This window comes from Mastigoproctus giganteus, chromosome 1 (genome assembly GCF_048544385.1).
Source record: "Mastigoproctus giganteus isolate SK-2022 chromosome 1, ASM4854438v1, whole genome shotgun sequence".
NCBI lineage: Eukaryota > Metazoa > Arthropoda > Arachnida > Uropygi > Thelyphonidae > Mastigoproctus > Mastigoproctus giganteus.
Genome location: NC_143575.1, coordinates 130,508,822 through 130,532,062, shown reverse-complemented (window position 1 = coordinate 130,532,062; position 23,241 = coordinate 130,508,822). Strand labels below are relative to the sequence as shown.

General features: G+C 37.3%; 1 protein-coding gene across 1 annotated transcript in view; it reads right to left on the bottom strand.

The window, feature by feature from the left end:
* The window catches only part of LOC150091138 (choline-phosphate cytidylyltransferase A-like), a 260,273-nt gene that overhangs the window by 212,219 nt on the left and 24,813 nt on the right, over positions 1-23,241 (bottom strand). The window contains exon 2 of the mRNA XM_090382185.1: positions 7,692-7,826. Within this exon, the coding sequence (XP_090238311.1) occupies positions 7,692-7,805 (114 nt within the window). The 5' untranslated portion in view covers positions 7,806-7,826. The remainder of the gene's footprint in view (positions 1-7,691; positions 7,827-23,241) is intronic.

The following is a 23,241-nucleotide window of genomic DNA, read 5'->3' as shown; positions in this document are numbered from 1 at the left end:
TGTAATTGCAGCTCAAGGAGGAGCAACAAAATATTGAGGACTTATTTTGCTGATTTACGGTACATAATATTATTACGTTAACTTTTCATTTCAGTTTGTACATGTAAATGCAATAAAATGTATGTTTAGTTGTCATTTGCTATTTGCATGATTTCTCATATTTCCATTAATTATGCATTTTACCCTCTGGGAAGATATTAATGGCAATTAGGTATATCAAGTGGTCTTTTTATTGGGTTTCATTCACAGAGATATACAGGGTGTTTCAAAAATGACAGTCAATAATTTAAAGGTGAAAAGTACAAACTAAAATAAGCAAAAAAGTCCTAGTGAACATTGGGATGCAAATGAACCATTTGAGATAATGCGCATTTTCTGTTAAGATCTGCCACTGACTATGGGAGCACTAGTTTAGCAAAAAGCTGTTTTTCCTTTGCTAAGGGTGGTTTTATTAAACATAAGATAATACATTTTTAATTTTTGCTTTCAACACCACAGGATTTTACAGATGTTACAAGTTAAAGTATGTTCTTTCTAACACCCTTTCCTCAACATCAGGTGCGATGCTTCTGGGCCTACCTGCTAGTACTCCATGTGCGAAGCACCCATGTTCTCTAAGGCACTGATGCACCCTGATGAACGTGCACCTGTTGGGCTGCCTTTGGCGGGGAAATGCTTCTTGGTACAAACATGCAGTCTCGAGTGCACTGTCGTTGGCTTTGCCATACATGAAGTGCATGTCTGCATACTCTTCGTTGCTGTAACCTCTTTCCCTGTTGACTATCCTTTGACAAGTACTGGTATGCCTGCTACATCTCAGAGCATTGGGAAAGTGAGAGAATGAGCATAACCTAACCTAAACAAACAAGTCAGTGGTGGATCCCAATTCTGTACAGTTCACCTTGTCAGTGGTAGTCCCAACTAGAAATGTGCAATATCTCGAAAACGATTCACTTAAGGACCCATGTATACTAGGCTCTTTTTGCATATTGTAGTCTGTACAGTTCACCTTTAAATTATTGACCATCACTTTTGAACACCCTGTATATCCCATCTAATAAATGCATTTCGAACATTTCTGCAACCCACAATGCAGCGCAAAACACATTACAGTATTTGCAAAATTCACAAGTGATGCAGTTTTTTGTCTGCCACTAATTTAATAAATACTTATTCAGATGACATTGAGGCTAATGTTTTTAAAGAATTAATGCATTTTATACATTTTGTAAAAAATGAAAATTTAAATTCACCTTCTTTAATGTACGAAGCAATTCAAGGACTAATATAAACTTTTCCTAATGTGAATATACAGGTGTGCCCCCGTATCTGCTGATTCGGTATCCGCTGATTCAGTTACCTGCAATTAACCACGGAAAAAAACTGAAAAACTTGACACGTACTACTTGCGTGTCCAATATGATGCTTCCCTTTATTTTGTACGATGCCGATTTTAAATTGAATAGCTTCCCTTTATTTTTTACAATGTCGTGTATGGTTTGGTCACAAACATTATAAGGGTTCTTTAGAGATTTAACGGATGCTTGTTGTTGTTGTTGGAAAAGATTAGAGCTGGAAAAGGAATTAGAAAATGTGAATTGGAATATCATCGGTTTGGCTGAAACAAGAAGAAGAAATGAATCACTTATAAGTTTATCAAGTGGAAATCTACTGTACACCAATGGAAACAGTGAAAGGAGTGAAGGTGGAGTTGGGTTTCTGGTCCATAAAGATTTTAAAAACAACATTTTGGAATTCAAAAGTACATCACCAAGGGTGTCAAGACTAATATTCAAGATTTCTAAGAGGTACAAGCTAAAGATTATAATTATTTATGCACCAACATCGAGCCATGATGATGAAGAGGTTGAAGAAATGTACACTGAAATTGAGAGTCTTCTAGATGAGCAGAAAACCCACTACACTATTATTATGGGGGACTTCAATGCTAAGGTTGGAAAAAGGCAAAACAGCGCAGAAAGAGGAACTATAGGAAATTTTGGAATTGGTGAAAGAAATAAAAGAGGTGAAAGACTTGTGGAATTTGCAGAATCTCAAGGACTGTCAGTAATGAACACTTTTTTCAAGAAAAGGGTGAACAGAAAGTGGACATGGAAGAGTCCAAATGGATTAACAACTAATGAAATCGACTTCATCCTCACTAACAGAAAATATATTGTGAATGATGTTACCGTCCTGAATAAGGTAAATGTTGGAAGTGATCACAGAATGGTAAGATGTACACTTGATATAGATGTAGGAAAGGAAAGGAAAAAACTGACTCGAGTAAATAATACAAAGGTCTTTGAAATAACAGAGGAGGAGAAAAAGCAGTATGTACTGGAACTTAAGAACAAGTTTGAGCTTCTGCAGACTGCTCAGGACCAAGATATCGACGAGGAATATTACAACTTTCTGAAAGTGATAAAGCCCAAGAAACCTATAGGGAAACAGAAATCCAAAGAAGAAAAAATTAGTCAAGAAACACTTGTCATGATGAACCAAAGACGACAAATGAAGAGCAAGAAAAACACTGACAGGGAGAAAATTGAGTATACTGAGTTATGCAAGGCCATTAGAAAGAGACTCAGAGAGGACATAAGAAGATTTAATGCAAGAAAAGTAGAACAAGCATTAAGGTCAGCAGCCATGAGCAGTAATACAGAAAGACAAATGATACTGAAACTGAAGAATAGCGATGGTGTACTTATAAACAGCAGAAAAGGCATAATTCAAATAGCAGAAGACTACTATAGAGAATTATACAAGGAGCGAGGGAATGATACCAGCAGTGGGGAAGATGGATTGCAAAGTAGCAACACATACGACATACCCAATATTCTTCCTGATGAGGTAGAACATGCATTGAAGAAAATGAAGAATCGGAAAGCCCCGGGGGAAGATGAAGTTACTGTAGCGTTGTTAAAATTGGGAGGAAGAGACATAACACAAAATCTGGCAAGGCTCTTCACAAAGTGCATTAGAAAAGGTGTGATGCCTAAGCAGTGGAATAATGCAATCATAGTTTTGCTGCATAAGAAAGGAGATAAATCAGAAATTGGAAATTATAGACCAATTAGCTTGTTACCCCATATCTACAAGTTGTTCACAAGGGTCATTACTAACAGATTAGAAAGAATACTTGATGAGAATCAACCGAAAGAGCAAGCTGGCTTTAGGACAGGATTCTCAACTATGGATCACCTTCACGTAATATCACAGCTAATGGAGAAAGCAAATGAATATAAAACACCATTATGCCTGGCATTTGTAGATTATGAAAAGGCGTTTGACTCCATACAGCATAAGGAAATGTTTCGGGCACTGGAAAGACAAGGCATAGATACTCCATATATTATGATTTTGAAGAAAATATATGAGAATGCTACATCCTTTATTAGACTAGACAAAGACAGTAGGAAATTTAAAATCGAGAAAGGAGTTCGACAAGGAGAGACAATATCTCCGAAGCTGTTTACTGCTGCCCTTGAGGAAGCTTTCAGAAGATTAGACTGGTCGCAGAAAGGAGTCAATGTGAACGGAGAGTACCTAAACCATTTACGATTTGCAGATGACATTGTGGTCATAAGCCACGATCCCAAAGAATTAGAGGAAAATCTTAATCAGTTATGCACAGTTAGTAAGGATTTTGGACTAAAGATGAATATGGCTAAAACAAAAGTAATGATGAACAAGTATGCCATGGAAAGGGAAATAATGATTGAAGGAGCAGTAATTGAAAAGGTGGAGTCATATACTTATCTGGGACAAGTTATTAGCTGTAATAATGATAAATGGCTGGAAGTCAAGAGAAGAATAAATTTTGGATGGATAGCATTCAGGAAATATAGTCACATACTGAAGAGCAATATCCCAGTTTGTCTGAAACGTAAAATAATGAATCAATGTATACTCCCCACCATGACTTATGGAAGTGAAACTTGGGCACTCACCAAAAGAATGGAAGAGAAGCTAAGAACTACACAGCGAAGAATGGAACGAATTATATTGGGAATCAGACTGTTAGATAAAAAGAGAAACACATGGATTAGGCAGCAAACTCAAGTAAAGGACATTCTTATCAAAACTAAACTAAAATGGTCTTGGGCAGGACACATAGCTCGAAGACATGATGACAGATGGACTAAGAAAATAACAGAATGGTACCCAAGAGGAGCTAGAAGAAAACCTGGAAGACAAAGGCGGAGATGGATAGATGAAATTCATGAGTTTTTGAGTAGTAAATGGATGGCCAGTGCTCAAAACAGAAGGAAATGGAAAGTTGCTGGAGAGGCCTTCATCCTGCAGTGGATTGAAAATGGCTGATGATGATGATGATGTTGTTGTTGTTGTTTGGGTTTTTAGGAGCATTAGCAACTAAGGCCATATTGCTCCAGGGATATGCGGTGGTGTTGTTGTTTGTTTGTTGTTTGGGTTTTTAGGAGCATTAGCAACTAAGGCCATATTGCTCCAGGGATATGCGGTGGTCATTCCCTGACCTTTCCGCATCTTCCGTATTTGGTAGGCACGGGCTCAAACCCCGGTCTAATCAAGAAGCGTGTGCTACGGACTGCTACTCCTGCCCATCTGGGTATGGAGGCACCTTAAACGGATGCACCGTTTTCAAACTTTTGAATAATTTCACAACCCATCATTTTCATGATTTCTAAAAAAAAAAAAAAAAATTCCGACATCACTGACATAAATAACTAAACAAAATTTGTCCTTTTATGGTGCGCGCGACGGACTACAACAAACGTGATGCATTAAATCAAACTAAACATTTCGTCTCTTTTTTTTTTTTTTTTTTTTGAGCCATAGGTGCAAAAATAGCAGGGGTTGCAAGGTAATAGGTACACTAACTACCAATGACGCCAGCTTTTGTCGCTTATTTACAACTTGAAAAATATCTGTTTATACCTCTTCTAGTTATTACTTGAATTTTATGATTTCTGTTTTTTTTTGTTTTTTTTTTAATTCGGAGTCTTGAATTGTCCCGATAAATCAAGAGTCTGCTGTACTTTATTATTACCGTATTTAATGCTGATAATGTCTTACTGTGTGTTTAATTTATCAATTAAACTTTATTATACATATCCATGTAAAAGAAAATCACGTTATATATGGAGTCAGCCGATGTTCACTTATATGCTTATAACACAAGCAGTTGCTCTTGACATCTCAAAGGCTTTCAACCGTGTTTAGTATGAAAGTCTTCTAAACAAGCTTCCATCCTATGGTTTTCCAACTGTTTTTTGTAATTGGTTATCCAGTTTTAAGGAAAGTTGTTCCAGAAAATGGCAGTCGAATGAATAAACAAGGAAGATGAAAAGTTGGTTCTTTGAGTTTGAAGTTGTACAGAAATGGATGTTTGGAAAGAGAGAGTGGGAATTATAGAAGCCAATTCAGAAGAACAGTGCCCATGGCAGTATCTGTAGAATAAATAAAAAATAAAAGATTTTCTCTCTCTCAATAGGTCACTTATTGGATTTAATGAAGATAAATTTATTGGGAAAAGAGTTAGAGAGTTAGTGGATTGGGAAAATGAAATTAAAAAGTTAGCAGCACACCACTGGATAATATTATCTGTAAGGGTGAATATTATGTATTAATCATTCCAGCTGGAGGATAGAGTAATAGCCTACCAACAAGTGAATTCTATTAGACAGAGGTATTCAGTGACAGTATCTGTCTTGTGTTACAATCAGATAGATTTAAGAAAGTTTGACAAGGATTCTAACATCATGTTATGTGATTGATGGTGGAAGACAAACTGATATTTTTTCTTGCATTAGTGATCTCAATATTATTTATGCAGAACCAGCCAACATCCATTTACTGTCCAACTTCAAACTCACAGAACCAACTTTTCATCTTCCTCGTTTATTCATTCAACTGCCGTTTTCTGGAACAACCGTCCTTCATATGTCTTTCCTGAAAATTACAGTCTACAGAAGTTCAAGTCTAATGTCAACAAATATCTCCTCTCGTCTTCTCAACCTTCAACCCAAGCACGGTACTAAGTACTATGGGTTCTAATACCTCTAGTGTTTGGGGTTTTCATAAAAAATAAATAAATAAATATCTGCGGTTTCAGCCATCCACGGTAGGTCTTGGAACGTATCCCCCGCGGGGGATACGTCTTACCGTAATTTTAAAAATATTTTTGTCAATTCCTGTTTCGAACACATCAACATATTATACATGGTGCAAAAGCACTGACCGTTCAATAGCAAATCTTTAGCATAGTCCCACTGCTTCATGCAAAATAACTGCCTTGATTCACAATATAAAATACAATTAAAACGATGCCAATTATCGACTTGAATAGTTCACTACAAACAAAACATGGTGCAAAAGCACTGACCGTTCAATAATAATAATTGTGCATGTTTATATGTATGTTGATATATATATATATGTATGTTAATATAAGCACTCTATATATCATTAAGTAAACCCTTCTGGCCAGTCCAGGTGTGTGCAGCTGAATATATTGTAAATTTATTCACATACAAATAAATGGATATTTATTACTCTTTTTTTTTTTTTTTTTCATTGCATTGGTATGAAACAAACCTGCACTGAAAAGAGAACACCTGCCATCACAAAACACATACAGAACAAACTCTGCTTAAAGGTTAACTGCTTATCATGTTAGCATTCAGGGAAAACTTTTTCATACATGTTTTTAAACAGTTATATTTGTTACCTTTGCCATTATTAGAAAATTACATTTTCTTTAATCATGTACTGTACAGTTTTATTATTTTAATACTTAAAATAGGCAAGCATGTACATACTAACTATATCTTTGTTTCTGGTTGCTGCTTCCCAGTAATCCAGCACGTGCAATCACTAAGTGGTACAATACAGGATATATGTACAGTTCAGAAAAACAAAAACTTTTCTGTGAGCTCATATTTTTTCTTTTTTAATAACAATACACATAACACATACTCTGTGCTGTATCATTGGCCAACTAAACTCCCTGGGTTACTAGAAAGAGCAAGTAGAAATAACGCAGACAAAGTTCTCGGAGCTATGTTCTTTGTTTACCAAAATAAATAATTATACAGTAACAGCTGTATAATTATTTATACAGAAATGTTTGTCATGACTGTTACGCAATTAGTCAGCCATCGCAAATGTACAGGACAACAACCTGCATGATCCTTTGCAACTGTCATGGAGTATAAACAGAAAACTTATCTATAAATATTTAAATAGTTTATTTGTCAAAGATGGATGTTACAAAGAGGACTATCAAATTCCTACCATAGCCTGCAGATGTGGCCAGAAAGGATTAACTAAGGAAAACTCTTCTGTTAAAGGATTAACAGAAGAGTTTTTCAGTTTCTAAATGATACATATAGCCTATTACTTTACTGCTTGCCATTCTTGCTTTCCAGTTGCACTCGCTAGTCATTAATAGCAAGCAAACAATTCTCTACAGCTGTGTTTAGATACCTTTTATAGAGTACATGCTCTATAAAAAATAATAAACAGTTTTATAGTAAATAACAAGCTGCATTTTTTTTTTTTTTTTTTTTTTTTAAAATTGTACAATTCTAGCAGCCTCTCTATATACAGGTTTTAACTATTTTGTAGCAATTTAGCTCAATAAAAAGATTAATAATAATAATTCATTAATAAATTAATGTTCATTAAGCCTGTCACAAAATACTCACAGGTACAGAAACTTTCCTTCCTGAAGAAAAATTCAAATGTGGAACACAAGTATCATCATTTCTGCTTAAACCAATTAGATGAGCTTCTACACGTGTACGCTTCCTGCTTCCCATTTGCACACTTCACCTCATGAACTAAATATTCATAAATGAAATTGAATCACCTTAATGCATATAATTTTCAAATTAATTTAATTGTTAGTTTTACATTTAACCATGTCAAGTGGAATATATATAAGGATCATGCTTTAGTACAAACACATGTAGAGGAAACAAGCAATGTTTCTATAAATTATATTACCATCAATTTCTACCTCAGCATCTCTATCTAACTGGTTGGGATGACAACTGATATTGCATCACCAATTACTTAACATAAATTACTCAGTTATTTAGTAGCATACCCAAATGATACAAACTACTCAACTACCACTCTTTTTCTTAAAACCAACATGACTTAAAAGTGCAAGCTAATATTAGCTATCCTATTACACAAGTGGTTTCCAATTATGTGCCCCAGCACACTGATGTGGCATGAGACTGGGAACAACGTTTTATGTGAACTGCAAATATTGTCTTTTAAATCCAAGTGTAATCTGAGTCACAAAAAGACTGAGAATCATTGCTTTGACGATTGTCCTTTAACAGAGATGGCCTCTCATGACCATTCTGTCTGGTATTGTAGTACATGCAACAGTGCCAAACAGAATGATGTGCAACTTCTATTCACCCTTTTCCTAGGAACAGAAATCTCCTGATTTTAATACTTACTCTAACCATATCACTGGAATTGCACTTGCAAAAAAAAAAAAAAAAAAAAAGTAATAGGTTCAAATTCAATTTTAAACATCCAAGAATAGAATGTCTTACAACCTCAACATCTGCACTGCTGATCTTGACAAACATCCTCCTACTAATGAAGCAAATTCAATATACTATAATCAATACCTCCAGTAAAATGCTAGAATGCCAGCTTTAACTTCAGATAAAGTTGCAACAGAATCTCTTCAATTACAGGGTTGAAAGCCACCCTACCTTTAATGTTTCCTTTGATTTTTTCTTCTCAAAAATTCAAGAAATCTTGAAGGCACATAGTTCACATTAATTTTTGAATTCTCCTTGTTTGAAAATTAGGCGATAGATCTGTTATGCACAGTAACAAATTATGTTCTGTACAAGTAACATAAAGTAAAAGTAAAGTATTGCTACTTTTTGGTTTACTATGAGCATTTTCCATGCTTAAACCTAAAACTGAGAACACAAAAGTAAATTCACCTTCTCCTGCTAACAGATCTACAAGGACTACCATTTTGTTAATGAGTAGTAGTTACAAAAATGCTTTTGTTTCTTCCAGGGGTGCATAGTGGCATAGTGATTGGGGCAAAGTGCCACCAGTGGTTCCCTCATATCTGCACCATAAGTACTTTTGTAAAGAAATACAATGCTCTGTAAAATCCAGAATTGAGTGTAGTGTGTGGTTTATGTTACAGTTTTGTTATGTTCTGGTGTTGCGTTTCTGGCTATTCAGCTGCAGGTCCCCTAGTGGGACTCTGTTGCCCACCACCACTGGGAGGTGAGCCAGGCAGTCCATTTTCTGTAGCTAGTCTCTGCCGGGTTTTCTGAATTTCCTGGACAGTGATCAAGTTAAAAGGAAAAAAAGTGTTGGTGAGGGTGATAGTAAAAGAGATTTAAAGTGGGTAAGAAGTAGGATAATGAGGAGAGAACACATCCTCCGGTGAAGAGGGGTAGGGATGGATCAAAGAGTTGGATCTCCCTGATACAGGGAAAGTAGAGCGAGATTGCACGGTTACATTGCCTTGCAAAGTAGATTGCCAATTTGGCATCCCACATCTGAAGGCAAGTGTCAGCAGTACCCGACCCACTTTACGGTATATTAGCATTTGCATTAGTAAAGGGAAGAATATGATGCAAGAAAGCAAGATTATAGAGCACCAGCCAAAAAAAACAAGCTTCCCATTTCACCCATCCATTCGATCCAAAAGTTTGTCCACTTCTTCCTTGAATTTATTTATGCTATCAACTTCCACAATGACAGACGGAAGTTTGTTCCAGCAACCACCCGCTAGCTAAAATCGAATTTCTGCACGTCAATTCTACAACTGTCTTTCCTCAATTTGAATTTATGCCCCCTCAAGTGCATAATCTGAGCAAGGTGAAGAATCCCATCAGCACTGAGCTTGCTCAAACCATTTAAGGCCATATACACCTCAATGAGGTGTATATGGCCGTAGCTTTCAGTGGTCACCACCTACTTTATCAACAGTAGGAACTTAACTTGTCGTGATACACTCTTAAATATCTACAGGATCACGGCTCAAAGGAAGTGCTAACGTAGGCGTATGGGCAGTATCCTCCACACATGCACGGAAATGGCTAGGGAGTATGCCAGGTGAAACCATTCATCCCAAATACAGAATTATGGTTTCAAAGAGGGGATGAATACAGATTCCCCTGTCTATTAATGGTGTTATGCTGAAGGAGCAAATTTGCAAACTCTCGAGTCATTTTCAGTTCCAATATCCGAGTGAACAATCAACTATGACAGCATCGCCAGGTGAGATTTGGTGGTTCTCTGCCAAAAATGTTTGGCCACAACAGGTTTCCCATAATCTGCAGCCTTTATTGCATTAATATGCTCTCCCATATGATCTTTGAAACAGCGTTTTGTCTCACCAATGTGACACGCTCCATAATCCAGGCATTTAATCTCATACATGACGCCACTTGTACCTTCCATGGATACAAGATCTTTAACCTTTGACAAAACTGTAAACAACTACGTTAACAGGTGCTGCGAGCCGTGATACTGTAGGTATTTAAGGATGTACCATGACAAGTTAAGTCCTTACTGTTGATAAAGGAAGCGGTCACCTCTGAAAGCTATAATTGTTTTTTTTATTGCTTTTATTCCATATAGTAGTTGTGTCGAAGGTTAAAGATCCCATACCCATGGAAGGTACAAGTGGAGTAATATATGAGATTAAATGCCCAGATTGTGGGGAGTATTATGTTGGTGAGACAAAATGCCATTTCAAAGACCGTATGGGGAGCTATAAAGGCCACAGATTATGGGAAATCTGCTGTGGCCAAACATTTTTGGGAGGAGAACCACCAAATCACACCTGGCAATGCTGTCACAGTCAATCATTTACACAGATATTGGAACCACAAATGGCTCAAGAGTTTGCGAATTTGCTCTTCTGGGCATAACACCTTTAATAGAGACAGTGGAATCCATATTCATCCCCTCTTTGAAACCATAATTCTTGGACGGGATGAACAGTTCTGCCTGGTATGCTCCCAAGCCATTTCCAGTTTCTCTGCAAGTGTGGATATTGCTCGTACACCTATGTTAACACATGCAGCGAGTCGTGATCCTGTAGGTATTTAAGGATGTACTGTGACAAGTTAAGTCCTTACTGTTAATAAAGGAGGCGGCCACCTCTGAAAGCTACAGTTGTTTTTATCACTTTTATTCCATATAATATAATTGCTATACCTTATATTTTTTTTGTTTTATTATTTTACTGTTTCTAATGTATAATCAGTGTATTTTATTTTATTATTTTAACTTGATCCACTCTTATATTATAATATTATTTCTATTTTTTTTTTTTTTTTTTTTTATGTAAACCCCAAACACGAGAGGTATTAGAACTTATAGTACTTAGTATCGTGCTTGGGTCGGAGGTTGAGAAGACGAAAGAAGATATTTGTTGACATTGGACTTAACTTCTGTAGACTGTAATTTTCAGGAAATACGTATGAAGGAAGGTTGTTCCAGAAAACAGTAGTTGAATGAATAAACGAGGAAGATGAAAAGTTTGTTCTGTGAGTTTGAAGTTGGACAGTAAATGGATGTTGGCTGTGGCGGCACATGTTCTGTTTTGGAAGAGAGAGCGGGAATTATAGAAACCAATTCAGAAGAACAGTGCCCATAGAAGTATCTGTAGAAGAGGCATGCAGCAGAAACAGTACGTCTATGAGACATACTGTTTCTCCTTCACTATCCATAATTCTGATGGGATCCTTCCACTTGTTCAGATTATGAGCCTAAGGGGGCATAAACTCAAATTAAGAAAGAACAGATGTAGAATAGATGTGCGGAAATTTGCCTTTAACCAGCGGGTGCTGGAACAAACTTCCATCTGTCGTTGTGGAAGTTGATAGGTTAAATAAATTTAAGGAGGAACTGGACAGGCATTCGAAGGGAATGGTGTGACTTTTTTTTTTTTTTTGGCTGATGCTGCATAAGCTCATACACTTGCTTTCTTGCATCACATGCCACTACTACTACCTCTTCAATGCTGCAAACAGGATTGGAATCTATTTCCTTATGAGGGGGCATAGATCTATTGGATGTAAATTGCATGTGTGTGTGTGTGGAGAGAAACTAGGCATCTACAGAGAAATCCAAATGAGGTGTTTCAAGCCCTTATAAAAGAGTGAGTGAGTGAGCTGAATGCTAATAACATCTTTATTCATTCTCTCTCTCTCTCTCTCTCTCTCTCTCTCTCTCTCTCTCTCTCTCTCTCACACAGGCAACATTGGGGGAGGGGGAATTGAAAAAGAATGGTTGCAGAAAGATGTGTGTGTGAGGTTGCCTTCAAGCAGAGAAATAAGTTAGGAAGTAATTCCACCTAGTGCAGTTAAGTTTTGAAATCTGAATAAATGTAAAGTACAGTAGAATGTCAGTTATCTGAAATAATTTGAAAGCCTGATCTTTCTTCTTTTTTTTTTTTTTTTTTATTAACGGTAGTACAGTACATTCAATTTGCAAACAGTGATCACGTTTGCAAATTGAATTTTGATTATAATAAGCGAAAGACTGAATTTACTACCTGTTTATAACAGATTGTACAAACAAAAAGCCCAATAAACTGAAAACTGCAAACTGTTTTATGGTTGTGACCTCTATAATTCTATGTGACCTTCAGAAGTGTGCTATAGAAAAATATCACAGACACTACTGGGTTTTCTCGGAAACCATCAGTGAATTTCAGATTAGTTTAGCTCCAGATTCGGTAAGAATAATATCAGTCCGAAATTGTGCGATTTATTATTTTTCTCCTTTTTTTTAGGGTAAAATGTGAACGAAAAGAAAACACAGTTCTAAAATTGCAACAAAAAACGGAAATTATTAATAGAATTAGAAAAAATTTAGGAAATTTAGGAAATCTCTCCAAAGAGTTTAATGTGGGGACTTTTCAACATCAAGAAAAATTCCAATGCTATAACAGAATTTGTGTCAATTATGGATAGTGAAGGAGGATCTAGCAGGAAAAGACTGTGTTGAAACCTGAAAATGCCACTTTAGAGAGTGCACTCACTTTATTTTTTTGTTTTCTTCAGAGCGAAGTTTAGGTGAACAAATGTCTGGCCCAATGTTGCATTAAAAAGCATTGGATTTTAATCGAAAATTAAAAGGTAATGAAGACTTTAAGGCAAGCACAGGTTGGGTGAAAAATTTTAAACTGAGACACGGTATATGTGAACTAGACATTCAAGGCAAGAAACTTCTGCAGATGAATCGGCAGTGGTGTCCTTTAAGTTCGCTTCAATTAAGCAAATCATTAGCATTAGCATTAGTAGAGGCATTTGATGCAAGAAAGCAAGCTTATGCAGCATCAGCCAAAAAAAAAAAAAAAAAAAAAAAAAGTAACATAAATAAATAAAAATAACCACTTCCACTTCACCCCTCTGTTCGTTCGAAATACCTGTCCAGCTGAGCCTTAAACTTATTTAGGCTATCAACTTCCACGACAAGGGATGGAAGTCTGTTCCACCCACCAACCACCCGCTGGCTAAAGGCAAATTTCCGCACATCTATCCTACATCTGTCTTTCCTCAATTTGAATTTATGCCCTCTCAGGTGATTTTTCTGAGCTAGAGGAAGAATCCCATCAGCATTGAGCATGCTCAAACCATTCAAGGCTTTGTACACCTCTATCAGATCACCCCGCTGGTGCCTAGTTTCCAGACACTGTAATTTGCAAAACTTAAGCCTTTCTTCGTAATCATGAGAAAGAAAACGTTTATAATGTTGATGAGACAAGCTTATTGTGGAAAGCAATTACAGAGAAAAACCCTAACCACTAAAAGAGAAATGCCTGCACCAAGTTTTAGGATGAGAAAAGAGCGAGTTACAATTGCTATGTGTGCAAATGTTACTGGGATGCACGGATTGTCTGTGCTCATTATTGGTACGTCAAAAAAACCGAGGGCATTTAAAAATCTTTCTAATTTTCTTGTTTTGTATAAAAATTATAAAAATGCCTAGATGGATGTTTCTGTTTTCCGAGATTAGTTTATAATTTTTCTTATTTAATCAATCTTAATTATTTAATTTAATCATAAGGTATGATTAAATTTATTTAATCTTATTTAATTTTTTTTAATTAAATAATTAGATTAAATTTATTTAATCTAATTATTTATTTTTTTTTTATTAAATAATTAGATTAAATTTATTTAATCTTACCAGAAAAATTATTCGGAAAATTTTCCAGTTTGATTATCCGGAAAATTTGGCTATCCAGAAGAGGTCTGGCATCAATTATTCTGGATAACTGACACTCTACTGTATTACATAAATAATTGTCAGAAAGCATGGGAAATGAAGTGAATTAGTTTGTTTTTTTTTTTTTTGATCATGCTGTTAACTTATTTCTTTGCATCATTTTATTAATAGTAACAGTAAAACTGTGCTGTTTCCAACTGAGAGTGGCAAGTTGATGCTCTTGATTTCAAAATGCACCTGCATCTTAGGACATGCTGAGCCATCATATTGTGTGTGTGTGTGTGTGTGTGTGTGTGTGTGTGTGTGTGTGTGTGTGTGTGTGTGTGTGTGTGTGTGTGTGTGTGTGTGTGTGTGTGTGTGTGTGTGTTCGTTCACAGGCTGATATGCATGCTTTATGAGTTGAAAAACCCAGATATTTGGAGGGGATCCTACTTGCCTTTAAGAATTCCTCCAGTTTCTAATAAGATTCAAAGTTAGGGCTCTCTAATTGAACAAGATGTAACAAAATCACTACATTGTTGTGGACTATAACAAACTGCAGCTTCAGATGACACAGCCTTTTAAGAACTAGTTTCCTGTGATGAAATTTCTGCCCTACAATGGAATTCAAAATTCAGATCTCTACAAATGAGTGACGCTTGGCTAATCCACTATACTATTACAGACTATATTATACTATACCATACTATACAACTACTATGGTATACTACTATATTATAACCATACGTTATATTATTACTTTAATCATGGGCACATCACACCCCTAAATGCAACACAAGTACTTGTGATGTTTATTGCTTGGTGGTAATTGCATTTTTTTCCTTTACATAATTAGTATCTTTTTTTACATAATTAGTGGCTAGACAAACAATGTTCGTATAGCCAGCAATTCACAAAAAATTAAAATAAAATAAAATAAAACTAAATGAAATTCCATCATGTGATGTTAGTTAGATCCAAAAAACCAGCAAACCAGTAATTATTCCAACTAGACTTTGGAAATAGGCTAAGAGCAGAAAACCTATTTCTTGTCAAAATGTTAGTTAACAATTTCTAGTGTCTTATCAAATCTACTGTCAGCAACTTTTTCCCATCTATACTCCCACCTCTGTTAATACCTGATGATTCTATTGCCTCCTCAACTAAAGATATAGCCGACTTACTAGCATCCTACTTTTCTTCTAACTCTTATATTGACGATCTTTGTAAACAACCTACAATCATTCCCAGTACATCTCCCACTGAATGCCTCCAGTGAATAAAAAGGCCGTCAGCAAAATTTTAAACTTCACAACTTGATGCCAAAAAATCTCCAGATCCCGAAGGCATTTTCTCCAATTATTCTCAAAAGATGTGCTCCTGTTCTTTGTTGCCTTTTAACACAATCTTATTCCACTGGTGTTTTTCCTTCAGCTTGGAAATTTGCTCATGCAAGTAAGCTCCTAAAAATGTGAAAAAATCCCTCACATCCAATGACTGTCCTATAGCACTTATCACTACTCCTCCAAACTTCCATCTGTCGCTGTGGAATTGAGCAGCTTAAATAAATTCAAGAAAGAACTAGACAAACTTTTGGAGTGAATGAGTGGATGAAATGGGAAGGGGTTTTTCTTTTTTGGCTGATGCTGTATAAACTTGTTTTCTTGCATCATATGCCTCTACTAATGCTAAATAAATGGAGAAACTGATTGATAGCCAAATCCTAAAGTATCTTGAAACCTTCCATCTAATCAATAATTACCAATATGCATTCTGTCAGAGACGATCTACTGCTGATATACTAGCTTATGTTACCTATCTACAGAAAAATCATGGAAAATATTGGTGAAACTCAAACAGTTGCTTTTAACAATTCAGAGGCTTTTAATCATGTTTAGCACAAAGGTCTTCTAAATAAGCTTAATTTGTGGACTTTTGTCAGTTTTTTTCTTAACTAGATATCCAGTTTGCTCTCCAAGTGCTCACTGTGGGTGATGGTAGATGGATCTCTAAATTCTCCACTAATACTGGTATTCTACAAGGTTTTCTTCCCATCTTTAACTCTTGTGTATTAACAACTTATTCCATTGACTGAAAATCCTGTCAAAGGTTTTGCTGATGACAAGCACATTATTATTATTATTAGTGGCATATGATGCAAGCTTAAAAATCATCATCAAAAACAAAAAAAAAACTCCCATATCAATTGTCCAGCCCCCTCCAATAATTCATCTAGTTCTTCATGAATTTATTCAAACCGTCAACTTCCACAAGAGCAAATGGAAGTTTGTTCCAACAGTCAACCACCTGTTTGTTCAAGGCAAACCTCCTTACATCTATCCTGCACCAATTCTTCCTCAATATGAATTTATGCCCCCTCCCACACGTGTAGTCTGAGCAAGTGGAAGAATGCCATCAGCATTGAGCTCACAATCCATTCAAAGTCTTAAAAACCTTAATCAGATCACATCGCAGGAGCCTAGTCTCAAGAAGCTGCACTGCAATTTGCAGAACTGAAGCTTGTCTTGGTAAGACCACGTTCATACCCTTCAAATCCGTTACCCTGCTCAGCATCTGTTCCTGCAGCTCTACATCCTTCCTAAAACGAGGCCTCAAAACCTGTATGCAGTACTCGAGGTGTGGCCTAACCTTTGCTTTCTATAGTTTGTTAAAGTGTAAAGTGTGTTGTCTTATGACACCAGGGGTTTCCCCCATCTCCGCGTTGTGTGCTCTGTTTGTACAACAAGCAACTTTGTGGAGGCCAAAGATTTAAAAAGTGTGTGGGAGTGGTTTGCTGTGCAGTGTTATGTTCTGTTGTTTCTCTGACCATTTAGCCGTTAGGTCCCACCATTTGCCCACACTTTGCCACGAGGAGGCAGGTCAGGCACCCAGTAGATTATTTAAAAACTCTGGCAGGCCCCACCACCTATATATATTAAAAAAAAAAAAAAAAAGGTGATCAATGGAATTTGGAAAGGCCGAAACAGGTTTACACAATGTGCAGATGAAGGAATTTGGCGGCATTGTTATGGGCATACTCGGTTGATTTAGTAGAGTGTGGGGGAAGACTGGGAGGAAACAGGCAAAGGAAGATAGAGTAGGCATCCCCAAAGAGGTCAGTGGGGGTGAGCCCCACCAGGCAAAATATGGGGGAGGCAGGAGACAGAGACCCATCTCCTCCCTCCCATGCCTGGGTATGGAGTTTTAAATGGAACCGAGTTTAAGTACACAATTCAGACCACCAAATGGCGTGTTGGCAGCAAAGCCACAGTATGTCTTAACAGTGATGGTTGTCAGATCCATGTAGTGTCCAATCCTGTACGAAGGTCAAACTGCCCATTATGCTCCGGGGATGTGGTTTGTTAGCTGGTAGTGGGGAACCCATAAGGCAAAGGTGGGAATAATCCCACCTTGCCCTGCAGATGGGTGGGAGGAACACATTTACTTCATTCATAATCCGCATTCTCACTCTACTTGCATTCTATTTTTTCTAATAATTTATAATAATTTTTTTTTCCCCCCTGTTAGGTTATACATAAACCGAGTGGTTATAAAATAAGTTTCCCTATTCAGGAGACTCTAGTGTCAAAACGGTTAGAGTTAGCGCTGTGAAACTCAGTGGGTATGTTATTTAGGGTATGGGGAAACAATTTGTAGAAGAAAAAAAATTAGTTCAGATTTCTGCCACCAGGGGAAAACGGCACTGCAGATATGTAAAAGTTGTCATTTACTTAAAGGCACACTGCTTACGCAAATGACATCCTGTTAGATAAAAGCGGAAATGCCAAGGCCACCATAAATAACCATAATGGCTCTTACAAAAAAGGAACATGCTCTTTTAGTAAAACTGTTCTACCAGAATAACAGTAATGCTAATGCTGCACTACGTGAATATAGGAAACTTAAAGGTTTGTGTAAAGGACCTTTGACGTCAGTGAGGATTCGAAAACTAATAAAGAAATTTGAAGCGACCAGGGAGTTAGGTATAATTCCAGGCAGGGAATGACTACATATCGGAAGGGATGTAGTAGATGAAGTGGCGGTTGCAATGGCCTCCGAATCCGAATGAGAAACACTATCAGTCAGTAGTGCCAGAGGTGTGTCAAGAGACTTAAACTTTCCCTGGTCTACTGTACATACAGTGCTTCAAATAATTTTACGCTGGTTCCCATACAAGATTCACATAGTGCAAGAACTAAAGTCTTCTGATCAGCAACAACGAATGGACTTTGCCCTACAATTTCTGACTCGTATGGAACTTGACAATATATGGGTTCGATTCATCTTGTGGGTCTGATGAGGCACATTTCACTCTTCATGGGACTGTAAATGCACAAACCTGCCGAATGTGGGGAACTTCTCATCCATCTGCTGTGCATGAAAGGCCATTACAAAGTTCATACATTACAGTATAGTGTGGATTCACAGCAGAGTTTATAATCGGATCATTTTTTCTTTGAAGAGTCTACAGTAACTAATGCATGGTACTGTTCTCTTCTAAGGGATCATATTATTCCCACTCTGCAAGAAAGGCAATGCTTGGAGACAGTAGTGTTCGTGCAAGATGGTGCTCCTCCCCACGTTGTTTGACAAGTGAAGGAACTGCTCCATTCAACATTCGGAAATGATTACATCATTTCCAGAGACTTTCTGCAGTTTGAGCAAGCCCAATCATCAGATGTCAATCCTGTGCTTTCTGGCTATGGGGATATCTGAAAGACAGTTGGCATGGCAGCATACAGATGCTTGTCAATTTGAAAGCAAATAGCCAACATCCCCAATGAGATGCTAAGCAAAACTGTGTGGCACGCAGTCCTCCGTTTTCAGAATGTCATCTCAAGTGAAGGAAAGCACACAGAACAATATCTGTAGATTTCTAAGTTCTGATATTAAAATCTAGTCCAAAGTTAAGTATTCATCTCATGTTTACAGTCAATTTCTCCCCTAGTGGCAGAAATCTGAACTAATTTTCTTTCTTCTACAAATCGCTTCCCCATAACCTAAATGATATACCCAGTGATTTTCACGCCACTATCTCTAAACGTTTTGACACTAGCATCTCCTGAATAGGGAAACATTTTATATAATCATAAAAAGTAAAGTGCAGCCATTATCAACCCACTGCAGGATGGAAGCCTCCTCAACAATTCATGCTGAGGGAAATGGACCATAATCTGCCACGCTGGTCCAGTGCGGATCGGCAGATCGACCGTATTCAGAAGTCAGGGGCTTGAACCCCGGTCTACTCAAAGAGTGTGTGCTACTGAACTCACGCTCCTGCCCACTCGGCTATGGAGAAGCCTTTTATAAGCATATATCTATATATTTTTTTTTTATTTTACTCACTCATTCATCTTTTTTCTCACGCACCAGTAGGGGATGCAATGGTGTGTAATGTAAATTTAAATACTAATGCTTAATAATTAAGCTTAATAAGAAAGAATATAAAAGATTAAAACTAGGTTTAGTGTATACTTAACTGTAACATTTATGGTTTGTGTTCTTTGTCTCACACTTACACTTTCATTCATGCTTCTGGCTTTCATTTCATTTCATTTGTTCGACTCTTGCTTTTTGCACTGCACTCTCTGGGCAGCTCAACTTGCTGTTATTCTGTTATTTTTCAGTTGTGGTGCAGGCCTGACTGCAAGTGTTTTGCAGGCCAGGGGAAAATACAGTGATAGCATTTGTGTTGTTAGTAAATATTTGTTAGTATATATAAAGCAATGTAAGTTATTATTCACTTTGTATTCTTTCAACCAATTACATTTGCTCTTCCATTCATTCCCTTTCACCATAACACTCATTCACTCGCTTTCCCTCATGTTGGGTCACTCTTTCTTTCTTTCACCAAACCTGAAATTTATTCCCTTTTACCATAATTTCTAATTCACTCAGTGTCCAGCCTATTTCATTCTCATTCCTATGTTTTCATTCTCATGTTGTACAGGTTGGAACTAATGATATTAAGAATAAGAGATCTGCAGATTTACTCAACAAGTACAGGTCAATGTTGAAAAAAAGTCGCGAGTTAGGGTTGAATGTGAAAGTGTCTGCAATTCTGCCCAGACACGATAGGAGGGAGTATATGATGACAACCTTGTCAAACAATTCAGTCCTGAAGATATTGTGCACGGCACAGGGGGTAGAATTTTTTTCAGCGTGGTCTATGCTTCTAACAGGAGAGACTGCTTCTACAGTGATGCGATATACGTAAAAAGGAAGGGTGCAAGAATATTTCCTGATGCTATTGAGGCAGTGTTAGGTGGGTCGGAAAACTGCTAGCTTGGGGGGGGATACACAGAATAAAAGGTTAACAGTGGCCACAGGCAGATGCAAAAGTGATTCTTGCACTGCTTCGATTAGAATGGGCAGCAGCCTGAGAAGCAAGATAATGGAGATTTCCAAGACTGTTGGGAGTCAGTGAAACAAGTAAATACATGGACGACTGTGTTAGAGTAACTGAGAGTAGGAACAGGTGCATGTATACTTGCATGTACACCAATGCTAGGAGTATAGTTAATAAATTTGATGAGCTTGAAGTGCTAGTCAAGACAACAAAGGCAGATATTGTTGGGATATCAGAGATATGGTGTCACACAGGCAAGCAGTGCAGAATTGGAATTTGGGGAGTACAATGTGTACAGGAAGGATAGACAGGACAGGAAGGGTTATGCTGTTAGTTAAGAAACACACAAAATCTAAGGAAGTGCATCCAATTGATGTTGGTGGACAATGCAGTGTCGAATCTGTTTGGTGTGAAATAAGCACAGGGAAAGGAAAATTAATGAGAGTAGGTGAGCATTATAGGCCTAATGAAGCTGATGAGTATAATGAGCAATTGTGCAGAAAAATAGAGTAGGCCAAGAAATCAGAATGTCTTATAATGGGGAAATTTAACTTTCCAGATATTGACTGGAACTTGTGGGTTGGTCACTCGCACATTAGCAAGACTTGTGGATTTATTGGATGACTGTTTTCTACAGAAACATGTTTGAGAGGCAACCAGGGAGAGTAATACTCTTGATCTGATTATCAGCAGTGATTATTCATGCATTAAGAATTTTCAGATAAAAGAACCATTGGGTGACAGTGATCACAATGTACTAATGTGGGAATTACTTAAAGATGTAACTACCAACAAGGCTAAAGGGAAAGGCTTCTGCTTTCGCAAAGGTGACTACAGAGGTCTCAGACAGTTTTTAAATTCTGAACAGAGGGAGCAATTGATGATGTTACCAATGTTGAATTTTAAATGGGAAGCCTTCGGGGATTTAATTTTGGAGGTTACTATGCTTTTCATTCCAACTAAGAAATATTGTTCAGGGTTTAGGCCTAAATGGATGTCAGATGAATTAATGAGGCTCGTGGCATAGAAGCATTAACAAAGGCACATGATGCAAGAGAGCAAGCTTATATAGCTTGCTTTTTTGCTTTTCCAAAAAAAAAAAATCTTTATTTCACCCATCCACTCGCTCCAAATGTTTGTCAAGTTCTGCCTTGAATCTATTTCAGCTATCAACTTCTACAAAGACAGATGGAAGTTTGTTCCAGCAATCAAGCACCCGCTGACTAAAGGCAAACTTCAGCACATCTAACCTACAACCGTATTTCCTCAATTTGAATTTATGCCCTCTCAGACATTTATTCTGAGCAAGAGGAAGAATCCCATCAGCATTGAGCATGCTCAAACCATTCAAGGCTTTATACACCTCAATCAGATCACCTCGCAGGTGCCTAGTCTCCAGACACTATAATTTGCAAAACTTAAGCCTTTCTTCGTAAGAGCACCCCTTTGTTCCATTCACTAATCTTGTTGCCCTTCTCTGTACTCGTTCCAACAGCTCTACATCCTTCTTAAAATGAGGCCTCCAGACCTGTGTACTCAAGGTATGGCCTGACCATTGCCTTATACAAGGGGATAATCACCTCCTTATACCTGCTAGAAAAATTCTTGTATATCATTGACAAGACACCATGAGCTACTTTTGCAGACCATCTCCACTGCTCAGAAAACTTCATATCTGCTTTCACAATTACCCCCAGGTCCTTTTCATTCTCTACCACTGTCAGTGTGGTACCACAGAGTTGATATGTTACTCTGGAATTACTGCTTCCCATATGTAGTACTTTCCATTTGTCAATGTTAAACTTCATTTGCCACCTCTCAGCCCATCTGCTCAACTTTTCTAGATCCTGTTGCAGCAGTGTACTGTCATTAGTGTCATCAAAAACCCTGCCAACCTTCATTATAGTCTGCAAACTTGGATATTAAGCCTGATATACCATCATCAATATCATTTATAAATACAGAAAACAACAATGGATCCAACACTGAACCCTCACGGACTCCACTAATAACATTAGTCCATGAAGAGCAGTGTCCATTGATTACCACTCTCTGTCTTCTCCCACTCAACCATCCCTTTATCCACAGCAGCAATTTGCCTCAAATGTCACACTGCTCCAATTTGTGCAGCAGTCTTCCATGTGCAACAGCATCAAAGGCTTTTCTAGATATATGATATCAAAGTTATTCTTTGCATCAGAGCACCATACAGAAGAAAACTGTATGGGATGCATATAAAGTTTATACCTGCCATAGGCTTCAGTGACACAGAAGCCTATGGCAGGTATAAACTAGTCTGTAATCAAGTCACAAAGGAGGTTAAGCAGGCAAAGGGAGATTACGAGAAATCTTTGGCAAAGGATGCAAAGAAAAACAGCAAAGAGTTCTTTACTTACATAGACTCTAGAAGGAAAGGGATGAATCAGATTGGACCACATAACATAGAGGGACTGACTATTGATGATCATGCTCAGGTAGCTGATAAACTGAATGAGTATTTTGCATCTACATTCACACATGAGGAGTTATTCAATGAGGGGTGTGACAGAAGTTTATTGAACTCTAACAGGGAGCTAAGTATTTTGTAACAACTGAGAGCAAAATGGAGGAGAAATTGTTGAAGTTAAACATAAGGAAGGCACCTAGGATCTATCCAGTTATATTAAAAGGAGGCAGCAAAG